General features: G+C 44.2%; 1 protein-coding gene across 3 annotated transcripts; it reads left to right on the top strand.

The window, feature by feature from the left end:
- Window positions 1–657: 657 nt before the first annotated feature.
- Window positions 658–20,723, top strand: pgam5 (PGAM family member 5, serine/threonine protein phosphatase, mitochondrial). 3 transcript variants are annotated; one of them, XM_068006136.1, is made up of 6 exons: window positions 658–761; window positions 6,107–6,282; window positions 6,865–6,990; window positions 13,791–13,879; window positions 17,427–17,560; window positions 19,421–20,723. In XM_068006136.1, the coding sequence occupies exons 1-6, from the start codon at window positions 673–675 to the stop codon at window positions 19,566–19,568; spliced, it is 762 nt and encodes a 253-aa protein (XP_067862237.1). In that variant the 5' UTR covers window positions 658–672; the 3' UTR covers window positions 19,569–20,723. The 3 variants fall into 3 exon arrangements, with proteins under 3 accessions (XP_067862237.1, XP_067862235.1, XP_067862236.1); XM_068006134.1 differs by lacking the exon at window positions 658–761 and adding an exon at window positions 3,260–4,250; XM_068006135.1 differs by lacking the exon at window positions 658–761 and adding an exon at window positions 3,262–4,250 and having other exon boundaries at window positions 17,430–17,560.
- Window positions 20,724–21,069: the final 346 nt, after the last annotated feature.

The raw sequence follows: 21,069 nt of genomic DNA on the forward strand, positions 1-21,069 counted from the left end.
TCCCTGGTCTGTGTGGGTCAGAACGGAACAAGGCAGTGCCTTTACCCACTGAGCTATCGGGGGATTTTCAGAATTTCTTTTGTTCATCGTCCTTACATTATCAAAATTAAACTGGACCATGTAAGACCTCCTTGTGGAACTAAACATGGAAATGATTCAGTTGTTGAACAATTTATTTATTCAAGAATGAATTATGATTTCCCCGACCTCCTCAGTAATGTTCTTAGCTTCGTTTAAGAAGATTAAAAATCCTGGTCCTACTGCACCAGTGGACTACTGGGTGAACCAACCTTGTATACTTAATATTACTCCAAACAAAAATATTGGGGTTAGATATGAAAAGTTGAAAGAGTTTTCTGAGATGATTTAATTTGAAATGTAAATAAGAATCAGCACAGCAGAGGGTGAAGATCTCGAACAGCAGTTACACTGAGTTAGGTGAGGGTTTAAGATATGTTGTGTCACTAAATTTGAGGATTTTCTGCTGATTGTTTTCGAAGATGAGTGTAGATTAAAAAAAGAGGCTATGCAAGTGATCCTTTCTAACACATTATACAACATTAGAGCACTTACATTATTCTGTGAATCTCTTGACTTTCTTCCCTCAAACCCACATTTCCACAGCTCACGTACGGAGAGGTACCTCAGACTGCTTTACACTGAGGAGTGGAGATGAAGGAGAAGGAGCTCGCTGTGGGGCAGAGGGCACGAAGGAACGATCGGGCAGAAGATTTTGAAAACGAGGGAGGAGGTGATGCGAGGTGGGTGTTAATGGAGGGTGTTCTGAAGGGCAGGGATGTAGTGTTGAAGGAACAGCTGCTAATGGTGAACCAGAGGGAGTGAAGAATGAGGAGACAGCTGGCGTTGGAGGAGTGGAGATAGAGATCACTGAGGTTGAGTGGACCAATATCATGGGGTGGGGTGGGGGGGGGGGGGGGAGTTGAAAGTGAGGGGCAAAGATCTTAAAATCAATCCACTGGATGTGGGGAGTCATGGATCGGAAGGATAGGGATCTGAACCTTGGTGAGGGTGCAGGCGTGTCGCATGGCATTTGAGACCTTGGTTTAATGTCTCATCCGAAAGACTGCACCTCTGACAGTGTAGTACTCCCTCAGTACTGCACTGAGAGTGTCAGTCTGGATTTTGTGCTCGAGTCCCTGGAGTGGGGCTTGAACCTACGACCTTCTGACTGAGACGGGAGAGCTACCCACTGAGCCACAGCTGACACAGTGGTGACGGACAGGAGTCAACCATGAGAAAGCAGTGATTTGTAGAGGTGCCATGTTTCAAGGAGGATGGAGCAACTGACCATCAACGGGTGAGGAGAGGCAATAACCCACAGTCCCAGGCACACACAAGGCCACTTGTGACTTTGATTCGCACAGTGCCTGTGCTATGGGCAGAGCAGGCGTCTGATTGGAGGGAGATCCGTCTCCCCACCCAACACACTGATCCTAGTCTCACTAGTTATGGAAGCAGAAGACTCCAGTCCATCTCCGCAGGCTGCTCCTTGGTCAATCCGATTGAAGGTGAGTTGGATCACTGGGTCCTTCATTCCCGCAATCCATTTACTCTTCTGCCTCCAATTGGCCAGACTGACCCTGATAAATTAAATGGCAATTTTTCACAGACGTTGTATTGATTATAAATTGCATTATAAATAGAATTGTATTGATACTTTTACATTAGTCACCTAGATAATTTATAAGGTTCAATATGCTCCTGATGTTTAAACCATCATTTAACAATAAAACTGGGACAAGAATACAACCTCAGATCTCTGAGAGGATGTCCTGATCTGGAAAGGCTGAACAGGCTGGGGCTCCTTTCTCTAGAAAAGAGAAGGTTGAGGGGTGACCTGATAGCGGTCTTTAAGATTATGAAAGGGTTTGATAGGGTAGATGTAGAGAAGAAGTTTCCACCTGCGGGAGAGACCTGGACTAGGGGCCATAAATATAAGAGAGTCGCTAATAAATCCAATAGGGAGTTCAGGAGAAACTTCTTTACCCAGAGAGTGGTGAGAATGTGGAATGCTCTACCACAAGTAGTAGTTGAGGCAAATAGCATAGATACATTTAAGGGGAAGCTAGATAAACACATGAGGGAGAAAGAAATAGAAGGATATGCTGATAGGGTTAAAGTAGGGAGGGAAGAGGCTCATTTGGAGCATAAACACCAGCATAGACCAGTTGGGCCGAATGGCCTGTTTCTATGCTGTAGTTTTGATGATGTAACTCGATGAAGCTTTTGGTTTTTTGGAATTCTTGATTTTTTGCATTAACAGATTCTTTTCCCTTTCAATACAAGTGAAAGAATTGTTACACTTTGTTACAAAGCCCATGTAACTACTTGTTTTCACATATTATTGGCTTATAATGGGGGTATTTGTCAGCTTTTTTAAAGTTGTTGTTCATCTCATGCTAGTTTTCTAGGTTGGTCTGTATTTGGTGCCAACACCACATTTCCAAAGTATTATATTCAAAATCTTCTGCTTGGTGCTGAATTTGGTTTCAGATCACATTGATCGCAACACATGCATTATCATGGCTTAGAAATGGGAGTGATGCATTAGTAGAATCACGTAATTCAAGCAACTGCCCTCAATGTTCACCCCTGAGCAGAGCGTGGGCCAACCCCAGTCTCATTGGGAAGTGGCTCCTTTGTAGTGTATCTGATCAACTTCTAAACTGGATTTTCATTTCTTCAGAAGGCATCCCAACAGACCGGGAGATCGTGCTCAGAATCGTTTTGTTTTTGAATTGACACCAGTAGGTTATAACAACAATAACTTGCATTTATATAGCCCCTTTAACGTAGTAAAACGTCCCAAGATTATCATACAAAAAATTGACACCGAGCCACATAAGGAGATATTAGGCCAGCTGACCAAAAGCTTGGTCAAAGAGGTAGGTTTTAAGGAGCATCTTACAGGAGAAGAGAGAGGCGGAGAGGTTTAGGGAGGGAAGTCCATAGCTTAGAGGTGAACAAAATCGGGGATGTGTAAGAGGCCAGAATTGGAGAAGCGCAGAGATCTCGGAGGGTTGGCGGAGGTTACAGAGATAGGGAGGGGGCGAGGCTGTGGTGGCCTCATCAATATCTAAACTTGTATTTATTGCTCTTCAGCAGCTAGAGGATGCTGTTCTAACACCAATGAGGAATTGTTTATATCATTATGCTCATCAATTCATTCTGGGTTTTTTTTGCTTTTAAGCATTAAAATAGATGACAAGGGGTAATAAATCAAATAGGAAAAGAGACTTGGGTCTTATTGCACAGTTCAAATTAAAGTAGGAAGTAGGTTGGGAGTTTTATTTATAAACAGTTGCATAACAATACAAAACAACTGGAGCTGTGGATTTTAATTTAATAAGGCAAGAGCTCCCCTTAATTCTGCTGAATGAACACTTTCCTTTGCTGCAGATGGAAATTCCAAGTCCCATTTATCTTCTGTACGATTCGCGGCCAGGAGGAGGGAGTGGGGGAGGATTCGGACTTTCCCCAAAACATTTTGGGGGTAAATTTGAATTAACTTTGAACAGACAGAGAGGAGCCCGAGCTGCTGAGTGATTCGCAACCGCGCTCCAGCTGGTCCCCTGTCGGCTTCCGTACCCGGAACTGTGCCCTGTGTTTCCCGGTCCCCCGGCAACTCCAGGCCCCGGTCCCCCGGCAACTCCAGGCCCCGGTCCCCCGGCAACTCCAGGCCCCGGACCTCCGGCAACTTCAGGCCCCGGTCCCCCGGCAACTCCAGGCCCCGGTCCCCCGGCAACTCCAGGCCCCGGTCCCCCGGCAACCCCAGGCCCCGGTCCCCCGGCAACTCCAGGCCCCGGTCCCCCGGCAACTCCAGGCCCCCGGTCCCCCGGCAACTCCAGGCCCCGGTCCCCCGGCAACTCTAGGCCCCCGGTCCCCCGGCAACTCCAGGCCCCCGGTCCCCCGGCAACTCCAGGCCCCCGGTCCCCGGCAACTCCAGGCCCCCGGTCCCCCGGCAACTCCAGGCCCCCGGTCCCCCGGCAACTCCAGGCCCCCGGTCCCCCGGCAACTCCAGGCCCCGGACCTATGGCGTTCCGGAAAGCCTTCCAGGTGGCCTGCGGCATCGCCGGCACGGCGGCCGTGGTGGTCGCGGCCGCAGCGTCTCAGAGGGGTGGCGACGGCCGGGTGGAGGCGGCCGCGGTGAGCTGGAGTCCCGGCACCGGAGTACCGAGTGTGGACCTCGAGCAGAGAGCGGGCGGAGGCTGGGACTCCAACTGGGACAAGTGAGTGAGGGTCTGGGGCGGGGCGGTGAGGGAGAGGGGGGTGGGGGGGGGTTAGAGAGGGGGGTGGGGGGGGGGTTAGAGAGGGGGGTGGGGGGGGGGTTAGAGAGGGGGTGGGGGGGATTAGAGAGGGGGAGGAGGGGTTGATAGGGGGTGGAGGAGGGGTAGGGAGCAGAAACAGGGGGAGGAGGATGGGGGGATTAGAGAGGGGAGGAGGGGTAGGGAGCAGAGACAGGGAGGGGGAGAAACCGGGGCAGAGGTGGGGGGAGAAGATTGGTTTTGTCCACTGGGTTTAGTTTTAATTTGGAGCAAAAACAGACTGACCCCAAGTCATGAATTAATTTTCTAGTTCTCACGAGGGTGGACGTCCCCTCCCTCTGTCCAGGGTCTCGAGCATTTAGCACCTGAGAACTTTTGGCCCAGTCTTTGGTTTAGAATGTAATCTGGTGTAATGTGTCTCACAGATCAGTGCTCCCAGGTTGATTGGTGGGATGTGACAAGTGTTCCCCAAGGATCTGTACTGTGGCCTCAGCTTTTCAGTGACTTAGATGAAGAAATAGAGTGTTGAATATCCAAGTTTGCAGATGATACTAAGTTTGGAGCACAGTGAGTTGTGTGGATGGGAGCAGGAAGTTACAAGGGGATATAGAGAGACTAAGTGAGTGGGCAAAACTGCGGCAGATGGAGTTCAATGTGGGGAAGTGTGAGGTCATCCACTTTGGATCTGAGAAAGACAAATTGGAATATTTTCTTAATAGTGAGAGACTAGGAGCTGTGGAGGAGTAAAGGGATTTAGGTGTCTGTGTACACAAATCACTAAAAGCCAGTGCACAAAGTAATCAAAAATGCCAGTGGAATGTTGGCCTTTATATCAAGGGGATTGGAATTCAAAAGTGAGGAAGTGATGCTTCAGTTGCTTAGGGCTTTGATCAGACCCCATCTGGGATAGTCTGTTTAGTTTTGGGCACCGCGTCTCAGGAAAGATATTTTGGCTTTGGAAGGGGTAAAGTGCAGATTCACCAGAATGATACCGGGGCTTAGAGAGTTAAATTATGGGGACAGGTTGCATAAACTTGGCTTGTTTTCTCGAGTTTAGAAGGTCGAAGGGTGATCTAATCGAGGTATTTCAAATTATAGAGATTCGATAGGGTAAATACAGAGAAACTATTTCCTGTGGTGGTGGAATCCAGAATAAGGGGGCACAATCTGAAAATTAGAGCCCAGCGATTTAGGAGTGATGTCAGGAAGCACAGTTTCACACAATGAGTGGTGGAAATCTGAAAAATTCTCCCCCAAAAGGCTGTAGATTCTGGGGGACATTTGAAATTTTGAAGACTGAGATTGATAGATTTTTGACGGGTAAGGGTATCAAGAGATTTGGAACAAAGACAGGTAAATGGAGTTACGCTAAAGATCAGCCACAATCTAATTGAATGACGGAACAGGCTTGAGGGGCAGAATGGCCTTCTCCTGTTCCTATGTCTGTAAAACATGTGAGCATATATAACTGATTTTGGCCAGGCTGCTTCAAGGTAGGTTTTCCTAGCTTTAGCCATTATTGTATCGTAAAAATACTGTGGTGCCGGTCGAATTTGACGTGTCCTTTGTGCGCTGTTGAATGAGCTTCAAGCACTTTGTGGCACTAAAAGCTGGTCAGAGTCTCCCAGAAGTTAGCGTAGTTCTGTGGCAGTTCTTGTGCTGAAGGGACTTGGATCTTGTTCGGTGAGTTTAACCAGCTCTCAGCCGGGTAGTTAAAGTGCCATCTGACAGTGAGGCATTTTGTTTTTGGGGAGTAGAGAGGGTGGGTGCACTGGGGTCGCGAATCATACCATAACCATTAATGTATCTCTCTGTTCTAGGCGGGAGCCAATTTCACTTATTAAACCTAACAAGAAAAATAAAGAGGCCGCTGAGGACTTGTCTACTCAACTTGAAAATTACAAAGTCAAAGCCACGAGACACATCTTCCTCATCAGACATTCCCAGTACGACCTGACCGCCACGACTGACAAAGAGAGAATTCTCACGTCGCTGGGTCTGTACTTCATGAAATTATTACGCATAGCGTTTAGCGCAGAACCTCTTTTCTTGTATTCAGTATTATTTTGTCTGCATGCAGGGAAAGAAGACTGGAGTGAGGAAGAAGGAGATCTATTGTGAATGAGAAACCAGTAGCCAAGGGCTATAGTGCAGGACGCCAGTATGGTTGGAGAGAAGTTGAGATTAATCGGTTAGTGGTGACGATACCAAACTTCGGTTTGGAGACTGTAGACAGAAGGACGAACGAGTGAAGGAGTTCCACAGTTTTGAGGTCCTAGATCAGAAAAGACGAGTAGGAGTCAGTGCAGTGAGTGTCCATTTAAACAGGGTGAGGCAGGGCAGGGTATTCACAGCTTACGAGGAGCAAGAAAGCTGATGGGTGCACTGACAGTATTTACCATTGCAGCACTAGAGTTGTGAAATGTGGATTGGCTCCTCACACATCACTAAATCTGTTGCATTCGGTATTTAAACCAAGTCCAGTCCGCTAGACATTTGGGACTTTTTTTTTAGTTGAACAATTTATAATATTATTGACAATAACCTAGTTAAGAATGAAAATGTTATTTCTTTGCAGGCCGTGAACAGGCGGAACTGACAGGCCAGCGATTGGCAAGTTTGGGATTAAACTATGACGCCTTGATTCACTCTAGTATGACCAGAGCAAAAGAGACGGCAACAATTATTAGTAAATACCTGCCAGGTGGGTCTGAGCTTTACCCTGTACCGAGCGCTCATATTTTTGTGCCTTGTGAACACTTTGCAGACTTTTTTTTTTAAGGTTTTTGATAATGAATTAGAATCCCATGGATTAGTAAAAACAGAACACAGAAGTTGTATCTGTTGAGACTCAAAAGCATTTAATAGTCACAAAACACAATGGCTTTACACTTATTTGCTTGTAGTGTATATCCATGAAATATAGATGAAAATAACAGTTTGGGACACGGTATATGAGGAATTTGAGAGATGACGTGGTGAGTGTAACAGGCTTGGGAGGAACAGGTGACTTTGAGCCTATGGTTCCCAAAGCTCTCCACCACTGAGGGTTTTCCTCACCTCGTGTCTGGGTCTGTTGTAGACTCATTGATCGAGATTGATTGCTATGATTAGTCAACAACTCCATTATCGATGTATCATACGACTACCGATGACGACTACCTTGGTCTTTTTCCGTCTAGCACAACCTGAGTCCAGTTAGTGCTTCATCATTTATTGCACTAGTGTCCAGCTTGGCTCACTCGATCATACCCTTGTCTTTGAGTCAGAAGGTTGTGGGTTCAAGGACTTGAGCACATAATCCAGGCTGACACTCCCAGTGCAGTACTGCACTGTCAGAGGTGCCGTCTTTTGGATGAGATGTTAAACCGAGGCCCCGTCTGCCCTCTCAGGTGGATGTAACAGATCCCACGGAACTATTTAAAGAAGAGCAGAGGAATTCTGGTGTCCTGGCAACATTCCTCCTTCAATCAACACCACCATTAACCTATTCCTAATTCAAAGTTCCTTAATTCGAATTACCGTTTAATTCAAATTGAGATTATGCAAAGAAGCACTTCCCGACTGTTTTATTTACATTGCTTCATTCCAATTACTGGGTAATTCAAATTTCGAGCAAAAAAAAGAAAGAACTTTGAATTGATAGGAATAGATTGTGACTGGCCACTCATCCCAGTTTCTGTTTGTGGGACCTTGCTGTAAGCAACTTATCTGCTGCGTTTGCCCAGATAGCGAAAGTGACTTCACTTCAAAAGTAATTTGTTGGCTATGAAGCATTTGGGACGCCCTGAGGTGGTGAAAGGTGCTACTCGAATACCTCTATCACCGATGAAGGGATGTGCATTATATTCCTATTTCTCCAACAGTTTCTGTACCAGCTGCTGCAAAAACTGGTTTACTTTTCATGCTGATTTCTGTAGATTAATCTTTACAAACTGAGCTATTTGTAGGGCCTTCCTGTGTTGTTTTAACTGTATGGCACAGTCTTGCTCACCACAAAAAGCCTCATCAGCATCATCTGGCCAGGACTGTGGACAGTTACATCCGAATTTGATGGGCAGAAATATACCAGTTGGTCCATCAAGCCTGCCCCACGCCACGATGGCCGGAGCATCATGTCCAGACACTTCTTCCTTCCTTCCTTCCCTCCCCCCGCAGCCGTGTAATCTTCTGAGAGAGACAAAAAAAAAACAGAGAAAAGGCCCAGGGCCAATAAGGGAGAAAAAATACTCAATGTACTGAAATACTCCAGTTGCCAGGTGTTCAGGCACACACAGAGTTGGAGTGATGGAAATTAAACCCTCATCTAGGAACTCGGAGAAAGAGAAGATGAAACCACAGTATGCTCAGAGTATCCCTTTCCTCAAAGCAGTGCACGAATATCTGAGTCCCATTTTGTGAAGGTTGTTATTGGAATTGTTTAGAATCTTGGTTAAACTTGGTGGTTTGGAGGCTTCGAACATTCAGTTGCGCTGCAAGAGATCCGATTAACTGTGGACGGGTAGCACAGTCCTAGAGTTCTCAGGACTCAACTGAACGAACACATTCAAACCCCAGTCTAGTATGTTTACACTTGGCTTCCCCTGGAGAGGGAGCTGGCTGGTCACGTAGCAGGGGGAAAGATTTTTTACTGAAGCTTGAACACAGTCCCTAGTGAGTTCACTTGGGACCAGCAGAGAATCTTAGAAATTATGAAGAGAAAGAAAAAAAGAAAGACTTGCATTTACATAGTGGCTTTTATGACCTCAGGACATCCCAAATTGGTTACAGCCAATGCAGTACTTTTGAAGTGTAATCACTGTTGTAATGTAGGAAACATGGCAGCCAATTTGCGCACAGCAAGATCCCACAAACAGCAATGAAGTAACAACCAGATCATCTTTTTCAGTGATGTTGTTTGAGGGATAGATATCGGCCAGGACACCGTGGAGAACTCCCCTGCTCTAATTCAAATAGTGCCGTGGGATCTTTTACATCCACCTGAGAGGGCAGACGGAACCTCAGTTTAAGGTCTCATCCAAAGGACGGCATCTCCGACAGTGCAGCACTCCCTCGGTACTGAACTGCGAGTGTCAGCCTAGATTTTGTGCTCATGCCTCTGGAGTGGGACTTGAACCCACAACCTCCTCAGAGTCGAGGGTGCTATCAGCTGAGCCAAGGTTGATACACAGAGGGAGGCCATTTGGCCCATCATGCATGTCTAGCTCTCCAATGGAGCTACTACTCTAGTCCCATTTCCCTGCCCTTTTCCCAGATCCACTTATGTTCTTCCTTTTTAGATACTTTTCCGATCCTTGTTTAAATGTTATATCTGACTGACTAGCTATTTGTGTAAAGCAGTCCATGTTCTTCAACCTTCCCTTTTCAAAACCTCTGACTTTCTTCTTACTCATTCTATGTTCCCTTGTTACCAATTTGCCAACCAGTAGAAACCATCTTTCACTACTTACCCTCTCAAACCTTTCATAATTCTGAAAACCTCCCCTTAATATTCTCTGTTCCAGTTAAAAAAAAATCCAATTTTCAAAGATTTTCTAAACTATAACCTCTCATTCCTGGTATGACTCTAGTGAATTTTTACTGTTCCTTTTCTATGGCTCCGATATCCATCTATAATGGGGTGTCTAGAACTGCACGTAGTGCTCTGTCTGTGACCTAACTAATGTCTGGTACAAATTCAGTATCACTTCCTTGCTTTTGTACTCAGTGTCCTCATGTCTCCTAATTACCTTTTTTATGTCCTTTTCTACTTGCACTCCCTCCTTTTAAAGGTCACTGTGTCTGCGCCCTAGATCTGTCTGATTCTTTATTGATAACATCTATGGGAATGGTATGGAGTGTGCAACCTTCACAGTTGAAATTAATGTGGATGATTTTGGAGCCAAGGAGAATTGGGTATTGGGAACATAGAAAGATGAGGAGACCATTCAACCCCTCGAACCTGTTCCGCCTAACCCTAACCCTAATGTAGATCATGGCTGATCTAATGATATTTATTCTCAGTTAATTAAAAAAAATGTAAGAAACCCCTAGGTTACAACCTTGTCTTGGCAAACTCCGGTTGGAGTGGGATTACAGTTGACGTCTGCACTCCTGCACTAGAGAAAAATGAGAGAGGATTTCAGGTTCTGATTGCGCTCTAGTTGATCCCTGTCGGAAATACATGTGTGTTGACGTCGGATAAAGACGGGTTCAGATTTGGCTCTGAAGATTGCTAACATCTGCTGTGTAAGGTTACTTATGGAGAATAGCCACCTGAACCAGATACGGGACGAGGGGGGAGAGGAAAGGTGACTGATGCCATTGCAACAGTACACCAGGAGGAGTTAGTGCTTTTGGGAGAAGAGGGGAATTGTTTTGTAAAAGAAAAAATGGGTTGTTAAGGGAAAAAACATGATGTAAAATTAAGCACTTCAGAAGTATTGTGTATGGGGTATGATGTAGTGGTGGGATATGGATAGAAGTATCGCGTATGGGTGTGGTTGGATATGGATAGAGGTATCGTGCATGAGTGCGGTGGGATATGGATAGAGGTATCGAGCATGAGTGCGGTTGGATATGGTTAGAAGTATCGAGCATGGGTGTGGTCGGATATGGTTAGAAGTATCGAGCATGAGTGCGGTTGGATATGGATAGAAGTATCAAGTCTGGGTGTAGTTGGATATGGTTAGAAGTATCGAGCATGGGTGTAGTTGGATATGGATAGAAGTATCGAGCGTGAGTGCAGTTGGATATGGTTAGAAGTATCGAGTATGGGTGCGGTTGGATATGGATAGAGGTATCGAGCATGAGTGCGGTGGGATATGGTTAGAAGTATCGAGTATGGGTGCGGTTGGATATGGATAGAGGTATCGAGTATGAGTGCGGTGGGATATGGTTAGAAGTATCGAGTATGGGTGTGGTTGGATATGGTTAGAAGTATCGAGCATGAGTGTAGTTGGATATGGATAGAAGTATCGAGTATGGGTGTGGTTGGATATGGTTAGAAGTATCGAGCATGAGTGCGGTTGGATATGGTTAGAAGTATCGAGTATGGGTGTGGTTGGATATGGTTAGAAGTATCGAGCATGAGTGCGGTTGGATATGGTTAGAAGTATCGAGTATGGGTGTGGCTGGGTATGGTTAGAAGTATCGAGCATGAGTGCGGTTGGATATGGTTAGAAGTATCGAGTATGGGTGTGGTTGGATATGGATAGAGGTATCGAGCATGAGTGCGGTTGGATATGGTTAGAAGTATCGAGCATGGGTGTAGTTGGATATGGATAGAGGTATCGAGTATGGGTGTAGTTGGATATGGATAGAAGTATCGAGTATGGGTGTGGTTGGATATGGTTAGAAGTATCGAGCATGAGTGCGGTTGGATATGGTTAGAAGTATCGAGCATGAGTGCGGTTGGATATGGTTAGAAGTATCGAGTATGGGTGTGGTTGGATATGGATAGAGGTATCGAGCATGAGTGCGGTTGGATATGGTTAGAAGTATCGAGCATGGGTGTGGTCGGATATGGTTAGAAGTATCGAGTATGAGTGCGGTTGGATATGGTTAGAAGTATCGAGCATGGGTGTAGTTGGATATGGATAGAAGTATCGAGTATGGGCGCGGTTGGATATGGTTAGAAGTATCGAGGATGGGTGTAGTTGGATATGGATAGAAGTATCACTCGTGAGTGCGGTTGGATATGGTTAGAAGTATCGAGGATGAGTGCGGTTGGATATGGTAAGAAGTATCGAGCATGGGTATAGTTGGATATGGATAGAAGTATCGAGTATGGGTGCGGTTGGATATGGTTAGAAGTATCGAGGATGAATGCGGTTGGATATGTTTAGAAGTATCGAGCATGGGTGTAGTTGGATATGGATAGAAGTATCGAGTATGGGTGCGGTTGGATATGGTTAGAAGTATCGAGTATGGGTGTGGTTGGATATGGATAGAGGTATCGAGGATGAGTGCGGTTGGATATGGTTAGAAGTATCGAGGATGAGTGCGGTTGGATATGGTAAGAAGTATCGAGCATGGGTATAGTTGGATATGGATAGAAGTATCGAGTATGGGTGTGGTTGGAAATGGTTAGAAGTATCGAGTATGGGTGCGTTTGGATATGGTTAGAAGTATCGAGTATGGGTGCGTTTGGATATGGTTAGAAGTATCGAGGATGGGTATAGTTGGATATGGATAGAAGTATCGAGTATGGGTGTGGTTGGAAATGGTTAGAAGTATCGAGTATGGGTGCGTTTGGATATGGTTAGAAGTATCGAGCATGGGTGCGGTTGGATATGGTTAGAAGTATCGAGTGGGTGCGGTTGGATATGGTTAGAAGTATCGAGGATGAGTGCGGTTGGATATGGTAAGAAGTATCGAGCATGGGTATAGTTGGATATGGATAGAAGTATCGAGTATGGGTGTGGTTGGAAATGGTTAGAAGTATCGAGGATGAGTGCGGTTGGATATGGTTAGAAGTATCGAGCATGGGTATAGTTGGATATGGATAGAAGTATCGAGTATGAGTGCGGTTGGATATGGTTAGAAGTATCGAGCATGGGTGCGGTTGGATATGGTTAGAAGTATCGAGCATGAGTGTAGTTGGATATGGATAGAAGTATCGAGTATGAGTGCGGTTGGATATGGTTAGAAGTATCGAGCATGGGTGCGGTTGGATATGGTTAGAAGTATCGAGCATGAGTGTAGTTGGATATGGTTAGAAGTATCGAGTATGGGTGCGGTTGGATATGGTTAGAAGTATCGAGTATGGGTGTGGTTGGATATGGATAGAAGTATCGAGTATGGGTGCGGTTGCATATGGATAGAAGTATCGAGTATGAGTGCGGTTGGATATGGTTAGAAGTATCGAGCATGAGTGCGGTTGGATATGGATAGAAGTATCGAGTATGGGTGCGGTTGCATATGGATAGAAGTATCGAGTATGGGTGTGGTTGGATATGGTAAGAAGTATCGAGCATGGGTGCGGTTGCATATGGATAGAAGTATCGAGTATGAGTGCGGTTGGATATGGTTAGAAGTATCGAGCATGAGTGCGGTTGGATATGGATAGAAGTATCGAGTATGGGTGCGGTTGCATATGGATAGAAGTATCGAGTATGAGTGCGGTTGGATATGGTTAGAGGTATCGAGTATGGGTGCGGTTGGATATGGTTCGAAGTATCGAGTATGGGTGCGGTTGGATATGGTTAGAAGTATCGAGTATGGGTGCGGTTGGATATGGTTCGAAGTATCGAGTATGGGTGCGGTTGGATATGGATAGAGGTATCGAGTGGGTGTAGTTGGAAATGGATTCATGCCCGATTTCTCCTGTAGCACATCACTGATCTCAGTTGCATCTTTGTAAAGAAATGGAAGACTGGAAATCAGGGGAATATGGGGCCACAGAAGGGGAACGGGAGGAAACATAAATACCAGGAAAAATTAAGCAATTAGTGTTTTTTTTTGAACAGTTGGGTGTGATGTGATCAGTTTTCACATTGAGAACATTCTGTGCTGTGATTCTAGATTTGGATATGATGAGTTGCGACTTGCTGAGAGAAGGCGCCCCAATTGAACCGGTCCCTCCAGTCAGCCATTGGAAGCCAGAGGCTATGGTAAGAATGAAGCTTAAGGTGACCTTTATTACAGAGAAGTACCAATGGAAATCAGAACATTACGTTACCTCTCATTGATACGGCCGTGTTTAATATTTGAATGTAGTTCAACTTCCATGTACACATATAATATGGACACCTTGACACATTTTTCTTTTAAGAACCTCGTGCTGTTGTAGAGCCATTTCGATCTAAAGGTCTTTGCTGCTCCATTGTTCTGACTCTTGCTTCTTTCTTAGCCCAGAAATGCTTAATGCAACAGTTACAAGGTCAGAAAGACCTTCGGGGGCAGGGTGCGAGGGGCCTTTGTATGTGGAAGTTGAACAGTACTACTCCATCGACTAAGGGTCTGATGAACAGCATCAAGAGAAATCTTAGAGTTTTGGCCTTTGCGGTAGCCTGGAGTGGTTAGAATGAGCCCGCAACATTTCCTGGCAGTTCCTCGCCATTCAGGGAGTACGCAAGGTGACTGTACACTAACCAGTTCATTAAACTCTGTATACTGATGAGTTACCTAAGGCTTTGTTTTCATAGGAGATAGGTGTCTGTATTGGGAAATTCTGTTAGTTTTAGTTCTAGAGTTGCCTATTCCATTGATCTCCTGGCTGGTCTCCCATCTTCCACCCTCCGTAAACTTGAGCTCATCCAAAACTCTGCTGCCCGTATCCTAACTCGCACCAAGTCCCGTTCACCCATCACCTCTGCGCTCGCTGACCTACATTGGCTCCCGGTCCGAGAACACCTCGATTTTAAAATTCTCATCCTTGTTTTCATATCTCTCCAGGGCCTCGCCCCTCCCAATCTCTGTAACCTTCTCCATCCCTACAACCCTCTGAGATCTCTGCGCTTCTCTAATTCTTGCCTCTTGTGCATCCCTGATTTTAATAACTTCACCATTGGCGGCCGTGCCTTCAACTGCCTAGGTCTTAAGCTCTGGAATTCCCTCCCTAAACCCCTCTGCCTCTCTACCCCTCTCTCCTCATTCAGGACACTCCTTAACAGCTATCTCTCCTGTCCTAACACCTCCTTATATTGGCTTGGTGTCAAATTTTGTTTGATAATCACTCCTGTGAAGCGTGTTGGGGCGTTTTACTACATTTAAGGTGCTATTTAAATGCAAGTTGTTGTAGATGCATAGAAAGTTTGAATATAGCAGATTAATTCAGATTAAAGAGCCTGTACTGCAACAGCAAAAATCTTCTGCTCCACCCATATTCATGGCCTCTCTGGGTGACGTCATCAATTTGAGCCAAATTGGAGCCGTTTTGTGCTTTGGACTGATAATTGGGGCAACACTATCCAAATTCATCTCCTATCTCATTTGACTCTCATTGTCATGGAGAGGGATGATTTTAATCCTATTCGTTTTGAGTTGAATTCAAAAACCAGGTCACAGAGCTGAAATGACAGTGTGCCCTCTGTGAGTCCCAGCATACAGTTGGATCTTTTTGGAGATAACTGGGCGGTTGTGCAGGCTGAAAGTTGCAAGCATAATTCAGGGTTTGAAAGATTAACTAATATAAAATATAAATGTCATGGTGTGTAGATATAACACAATGTTTTTTGAAATAATTTCACAGCAATGTTTAGAACCTGTATGCACGCTGAACCTGGAACACTGCTTGGTTTATCATTGATTGTTTAGATATTTTGCACGTTTTTGCAGAATTGTATCTACATATCTCTCCATCTATCTCTGTGTCTCTTTCTCTCCATCTATCATCATGTGCGAGATCTCATGCTAGGTACTTCTGACCTGGACCCAAAACTAACAAGCCTTTTACCGTTTGCAATTAAACTCGAGTGACCTGACCTGTGTTTACTCGCATTTTTTGGCTTTAAAAGGGCACCGTTCCACATTTAGCAGAATAATACTTTGTACATTATTCATATACTAAAACTCCTGTCTTTATAAAACAGCAATAATAATCTGACCTATAACGAGCAATGCCATGGGAGATCCACACGAGGAGAAATGGAGATATCTGTATGTAATAAAGACTTTACATATGTGTGCACTTCCAGTTTGACACTCTGCAGGTGGTCATCGCACTTCAGACAGGGTTTCTGAGTGACATGTAAAGTTTAAAGAAACAAAGACAGCAAATTACAGAAAAACTCTCCAGGAACACACAATACAAGAGCCACGTTGTCTGCAGCCTCTTAATTGAGCACAATCAAAGACAGGGTTCAAATCTCCAGACATGGATAGATTTAACCTCTGACTGAACTTGTCCAGTGTTTACTTAACAATATTAGCTTTAAAGGGACACACATCTACATTTTAGTCGCAGAATAACACATTTATGTGGTATAATATTCCGCATAAAACAGCACATCCATTGACTTACTGTAAGCTATGCCATCACTAGTAATGTAACAAAAGCATTTCATCAAACATTCATACATTCCTTGTCTGTCTAATGTCATGATTCACACACACATGTCTATCAAAACATTTTAAAATAAAATATAAAGACCACAGGCCTCCCTAACATCCCTGAAAATCAGAGCACCCTAATGCTTTCATTTGACACTATAGAGAAATCCCTCCAGCAATTGAAAATACCTTAAATTACATAGAATGTACAGCACAGAATCAGGCCATTCGGCCCAACTGGTCTATGCCGGTGCTTATGCTCCACACAAGCCTCCTCCACCGCTCTTCATCTAATCCGATCAACATATCCTCCTGTTCCTTGACACAGGAGCCAGAATGTCTGTACTATTGATTGGCCTCATCAAATGCCCAGGAGCTGGGGATTTACAAGCACCTGCTAACATAGAGAATTTTTTTCCAGAAATAAAAAAATTACTCTCTAACTGACTTCAGGATCTGCCTAAGAACAATTAGCCTGGTAGCAATCTTGAAACTAGGTCAGAAGGTTGTGGATTGAAACCCCACTCAAGACCTGAGCACGTAATCCAGGCTGACACTTCAGTGCAGCACTGAGGGGGTGCTGCACTGTCGGAGGTGCCATCTTTTGGCGAGATGTTAAACTGAGGTACTATCTGTCTTTTCAGGTGGACATAAAATATCTCATGGCGCTTTTTCAGAGACGAGCTGGTGTCCTGGCCAAAATTATCCCTCACCCGACAGCACAAAAAAAATGTTAACTAATCATTCATCTCATGGCTATTTGCTGTGCACAAATTGGCTACTGTGTTTGCATACAACAGTGACTGCACTTCAAAAATAATTCATTGGCTGATAAGTGTTTGGGACATCCTGAGGCATTACCTAAATGCAAGTTCTTTCTTTAGCCACATCTTTGGTTGTGTCCATACAGTAATTAGACTGTTTGGTCTTAAAGGGGCACGAGTTTCATACCGCTGCACCTTACAGCAGGATAATATGTTTGCGTAGTGTGTTATAATGCTCCTATCCTTATAAAACAGCATGGGAGATCAGGTGTACATACAGCTTCATTTCAATTGAAAGATTGTTTTGTGAATGGGTTTTGTTAATGTGTTTATAGTTTTCTGAGTTTGAATAGTCAGTGTGCAAGTGAGGTTAAGCATTTTACATGTTTTTAAATGTCCTCAGCAGTATCATGAAGATGGTGCCCGGATTGAAGCTGCCTTCCGTCGCTACATCCACAGAGCTGATCTGAAGCAACAGAACGATAGTTACGAGATCATTGTCTGCCACGCAAACGTTATCCGTTATTTTGTTTGCAGGTAATTATTTTAGTGTTCTGTGTTATTACAGATATAGAATCATAGAATGGTTACAGCACAGAAGGAGGCCATTCATCCCATCAAGCCTGTGCCGGCTCTTTGTAAGAGCAATCCAGTTAGTCCCATTCCCCTGCACTTTCCCCATAGCCCTGCAAATATTTTCCCTTCAAGTATTTATCCAATTCCTTTTTGAAAGCCACCATTGAATCTGCTTCCACCACCCTTTCAGGCAGCGCATTCCAGATCATAACCTCTCGCTGCGTAAAAAAGTCTTTCCTCATGTCGCTTTGGTTCTTTTGCCAATCACCTTAAATCTGTGTCCTCTGGTTCTCAACCCTTCCGCCAGTGGGAACAGTTTCTGTTTATTTACTTTATCTAAACCCTTCATGATTTTGAACACTTCTATCAAATCTCCTCTCAACCTTCTCTGTTCCAAGGAGAACAACCCCAGCTTCTCCAGTCTAGTCACGTAACTGAAGTCCCTCATCCCTGGAACTATTCTAGTAAATCTTTTCTGCACCCTCTCTAAGGCCTTCACATCCTTCCTGAAGTGCGGTGCCCAGAATTGGACACAATACTCCAGTTGTGGCCGAAGCAGTGTTTTATAAAGGTTCAACATTACTTCCTTGCTTTTGTACTCTATGCCTCTATTTATAAAGCCCAGGATCCCATATGCTTTTTCAACCGCTTTCTTAATCTGTCCTGTCACCTTCAAAGATTTGTGCACATATATCCCCAGGTCTCTATTCCCGCACCACCTTTAAAATTGTACCCTTTAGTTTATATTGCCTCTCCTCATTTTTCCTGCCAAAATGCAAGACATCGCACTTCTCTGTTAAATTTCATCTGCCATGTGTCCACCCATTCCACCAGCCTGTCTATGTCCTGTTGAAGTCTATTCCTGTTTTCTACACTTCCAAGTTTTGTATCATTTGCAAATTTTGAAATTGTGCCCTGTCCACCCATGTGCAAGTCATTAATATATATCAAGAAAAGCAGTGGTCCTAATACCGACCCCTGGGGAACACCCTCGTTTACCGATAAGACTGGGGAAAGAGGAAAGGTTTTACACATGACAGTGAATTTCTTAATAACTATTGAAGCCATGGAGTTCGACAAAGGAACTCTATAATTCCAGTTTGATAATGTTCACAAATATATACAAAACCATTTATAATGAAATACAGTATTTCTAAACCTCATCCATAAACATCTAAAAATCTGTTATATATTAAAAGTCTGGCCTATACACTTCAAGTGACACTTGTTGTGCCTACACTTTTTTAACCCTATTTCAGAATGATAACAGCAATGAGGGACTTCAGTTATGTGGAGAGCAGAGAAGCTGGGGTTGTTCTCCTTAGAGCAGAGAAGGTTAAGGGAGGATTAATAGAGGTGCTCAAAATTATGAGGGGTTTTGATGTAGTAAATAAGGAGAAACTGTTTCCACTGGCAGGAGGGGGAACCTCAATTAAAAGCCTGCAGTGCAGCACTCCCTCAGTACTGCACTGGGAGTGTCAACCTAGATTTTGTGCTCAAGTCTCTGGAGTGGGACCTGAACCCACAACCTTCTGACTCAGAGGCACAAGTGCTATCCACTGAGCCACAGCTGACACTTAAATATCACAGCTTTAGTCCAGACTCATCAAAATGAAAGAAAAGCATTCACTTGAGTGCCACCAGCCCCCTGCCTTACATGATCTGTTGTCTCTGTTTTCCCTTTTGTGGCCCACCTGGATGCGGAATGTTGGGAGCACTTGGTCCCTCTCCTATTATTTCACAAAACTTTTATAATCCCTGGTGAGTCCCTGAAGTTAAATTATCCAGTAATCTGTGTTTTATCTTTTCCCTTTTCCACAGAGCTTTGCAGTTCCCTCCAGAAGGATGGCTGAGGATGTGTCTCAACAATGGCAGCATCACCTGGCTCACTATTCGCCCTAATGGGAGGGTTGCACTTCGAACATTGGGAGACACAGGCTTCATGCCCCCTGACAAATTAACACGCTGAAAAATGTGCTGCTTTTCATTTTGGAAATCTTGTGCGCTTCACTTTCACTGCGCAAAATGGTTTGTCTAATACTTGAAATGATATCAGTAGGTGCAGTGTTAGTTTGCAACAACATTTACAGATTTTTATTTAAATTTTTTTTCTCTTGTTTTTAATTTCTTATGTACCTTTTTATAACCATGTCCTGACTGGTGGTTGGACAGGGCGGCCTGAATCGTGGATTTGTGTGAGGATATAATCAATGTCGTTCCATGTCGGCTGATGATCGGTGCAGGTGATGGCTCTTCCGGTGCCACTCTCTTTTGGTTGTCTTTCACCCCACCCCTCCCGCCGTCATCATGTAGCCTTGTTAAGAAATAGTAAAACTAAATTTGTGGGGAGATTCAAAGTGTGGCCCTCAGTGTATATAGGAACTGTCTTGGTTTTTTTTAAATTTCAAAAGGGTTTTTTTTTCCATGTAAAAACAGTTGTTTTTCTCCTGCAGTCGCTGTATACTATTTCTGAATTAAATCACTGCAGAGAACTGTTACCGATACAACTTGAACTGGTTTATGGTAATTAGTGGTTGGTCATGAGGTATGTTAGTCAGAGCTTCTGCCTGGCTCAGGGCATAGCTAAGCCTTGCAGCCCCAGAAGGCCCTTTACCTGTGTTGTTAGGTGACCTCAGCACTCCTGGGTTAGAGAGGCAGGGGCGGGAGGTAATTGGATGGTTCTTGTTTCAGCAATTGCTGCTGGAATTGTGGAGCTGGCTGTGATGCCCCTGCAGTTGAACAGCCTGCAGACAGTCACTATTGAGGTTCACATGTGAAACATGGCTACAGGGTATCCATAGAAGAGAAAGAACTTGATTTATAATAGCACCTTTGCATAACATCAGAACATCCCAGTGTGCAATGAATTAATTTTGAAATACAGTTACTATTATGTAAGGTCTCAATACCTTTTAGAGGATGAGGGTGGGTTTAAAGTAAAAGCATTATAATCAGTGGGTCAGTTAGTCTTGGTAATTGGTGATCAAATATGAAGCTTTTATCATGTCTTTGCATTAAGGAGTTTACCTGATTGTATCAAATGTTTTTTTCAGGTTAATATGTCAATGCAATATTAAAAAATTCAATACAGGGTTCCACAATAAAGGGTTTTTAACATAATAAACTGTTGTCATTTAGCAGCATGTCTGTGATCAAGTGCTACAGCACAGAAATACACTGTGGGAGTAATAGTGTAAAAGCCAGAACAAAATACCTTCAGGTTAGTGCGTCCTATGTATCTGCTATAACGCAATCAAATTTGGTCAGTCTCCACCGGTTATCCAGTCATCTCAAACCTACACTTTGCATTTCCTCCATGCTGCATGACATTAAAGGCAACAATAAAGCTAGTTAGTTTACAGCTCACTTGGAGTGTTTTTTTTAAAAAAACACTCAAAAGTCACAGATGCAATAGTTCTATTATAACAGGGTACTTTCACTTAACCTTGGGGTAACCTTGCAATCACTTT

Source organism: Heptranchias perlo, chromosome 25 (genome assembly GCF_035084215.1).
Source record: "Heptranchias perlo isolate sHepPer1 chromosome 25, sHepPer1.hap1, whole genome shotgun sequence".
NCBI lineage: Eukaryota > Metazoa > Chordata > Chondrichthyes > Hexanchiformes > Hexanchidae > Heptranchias > Heptranchias perlo.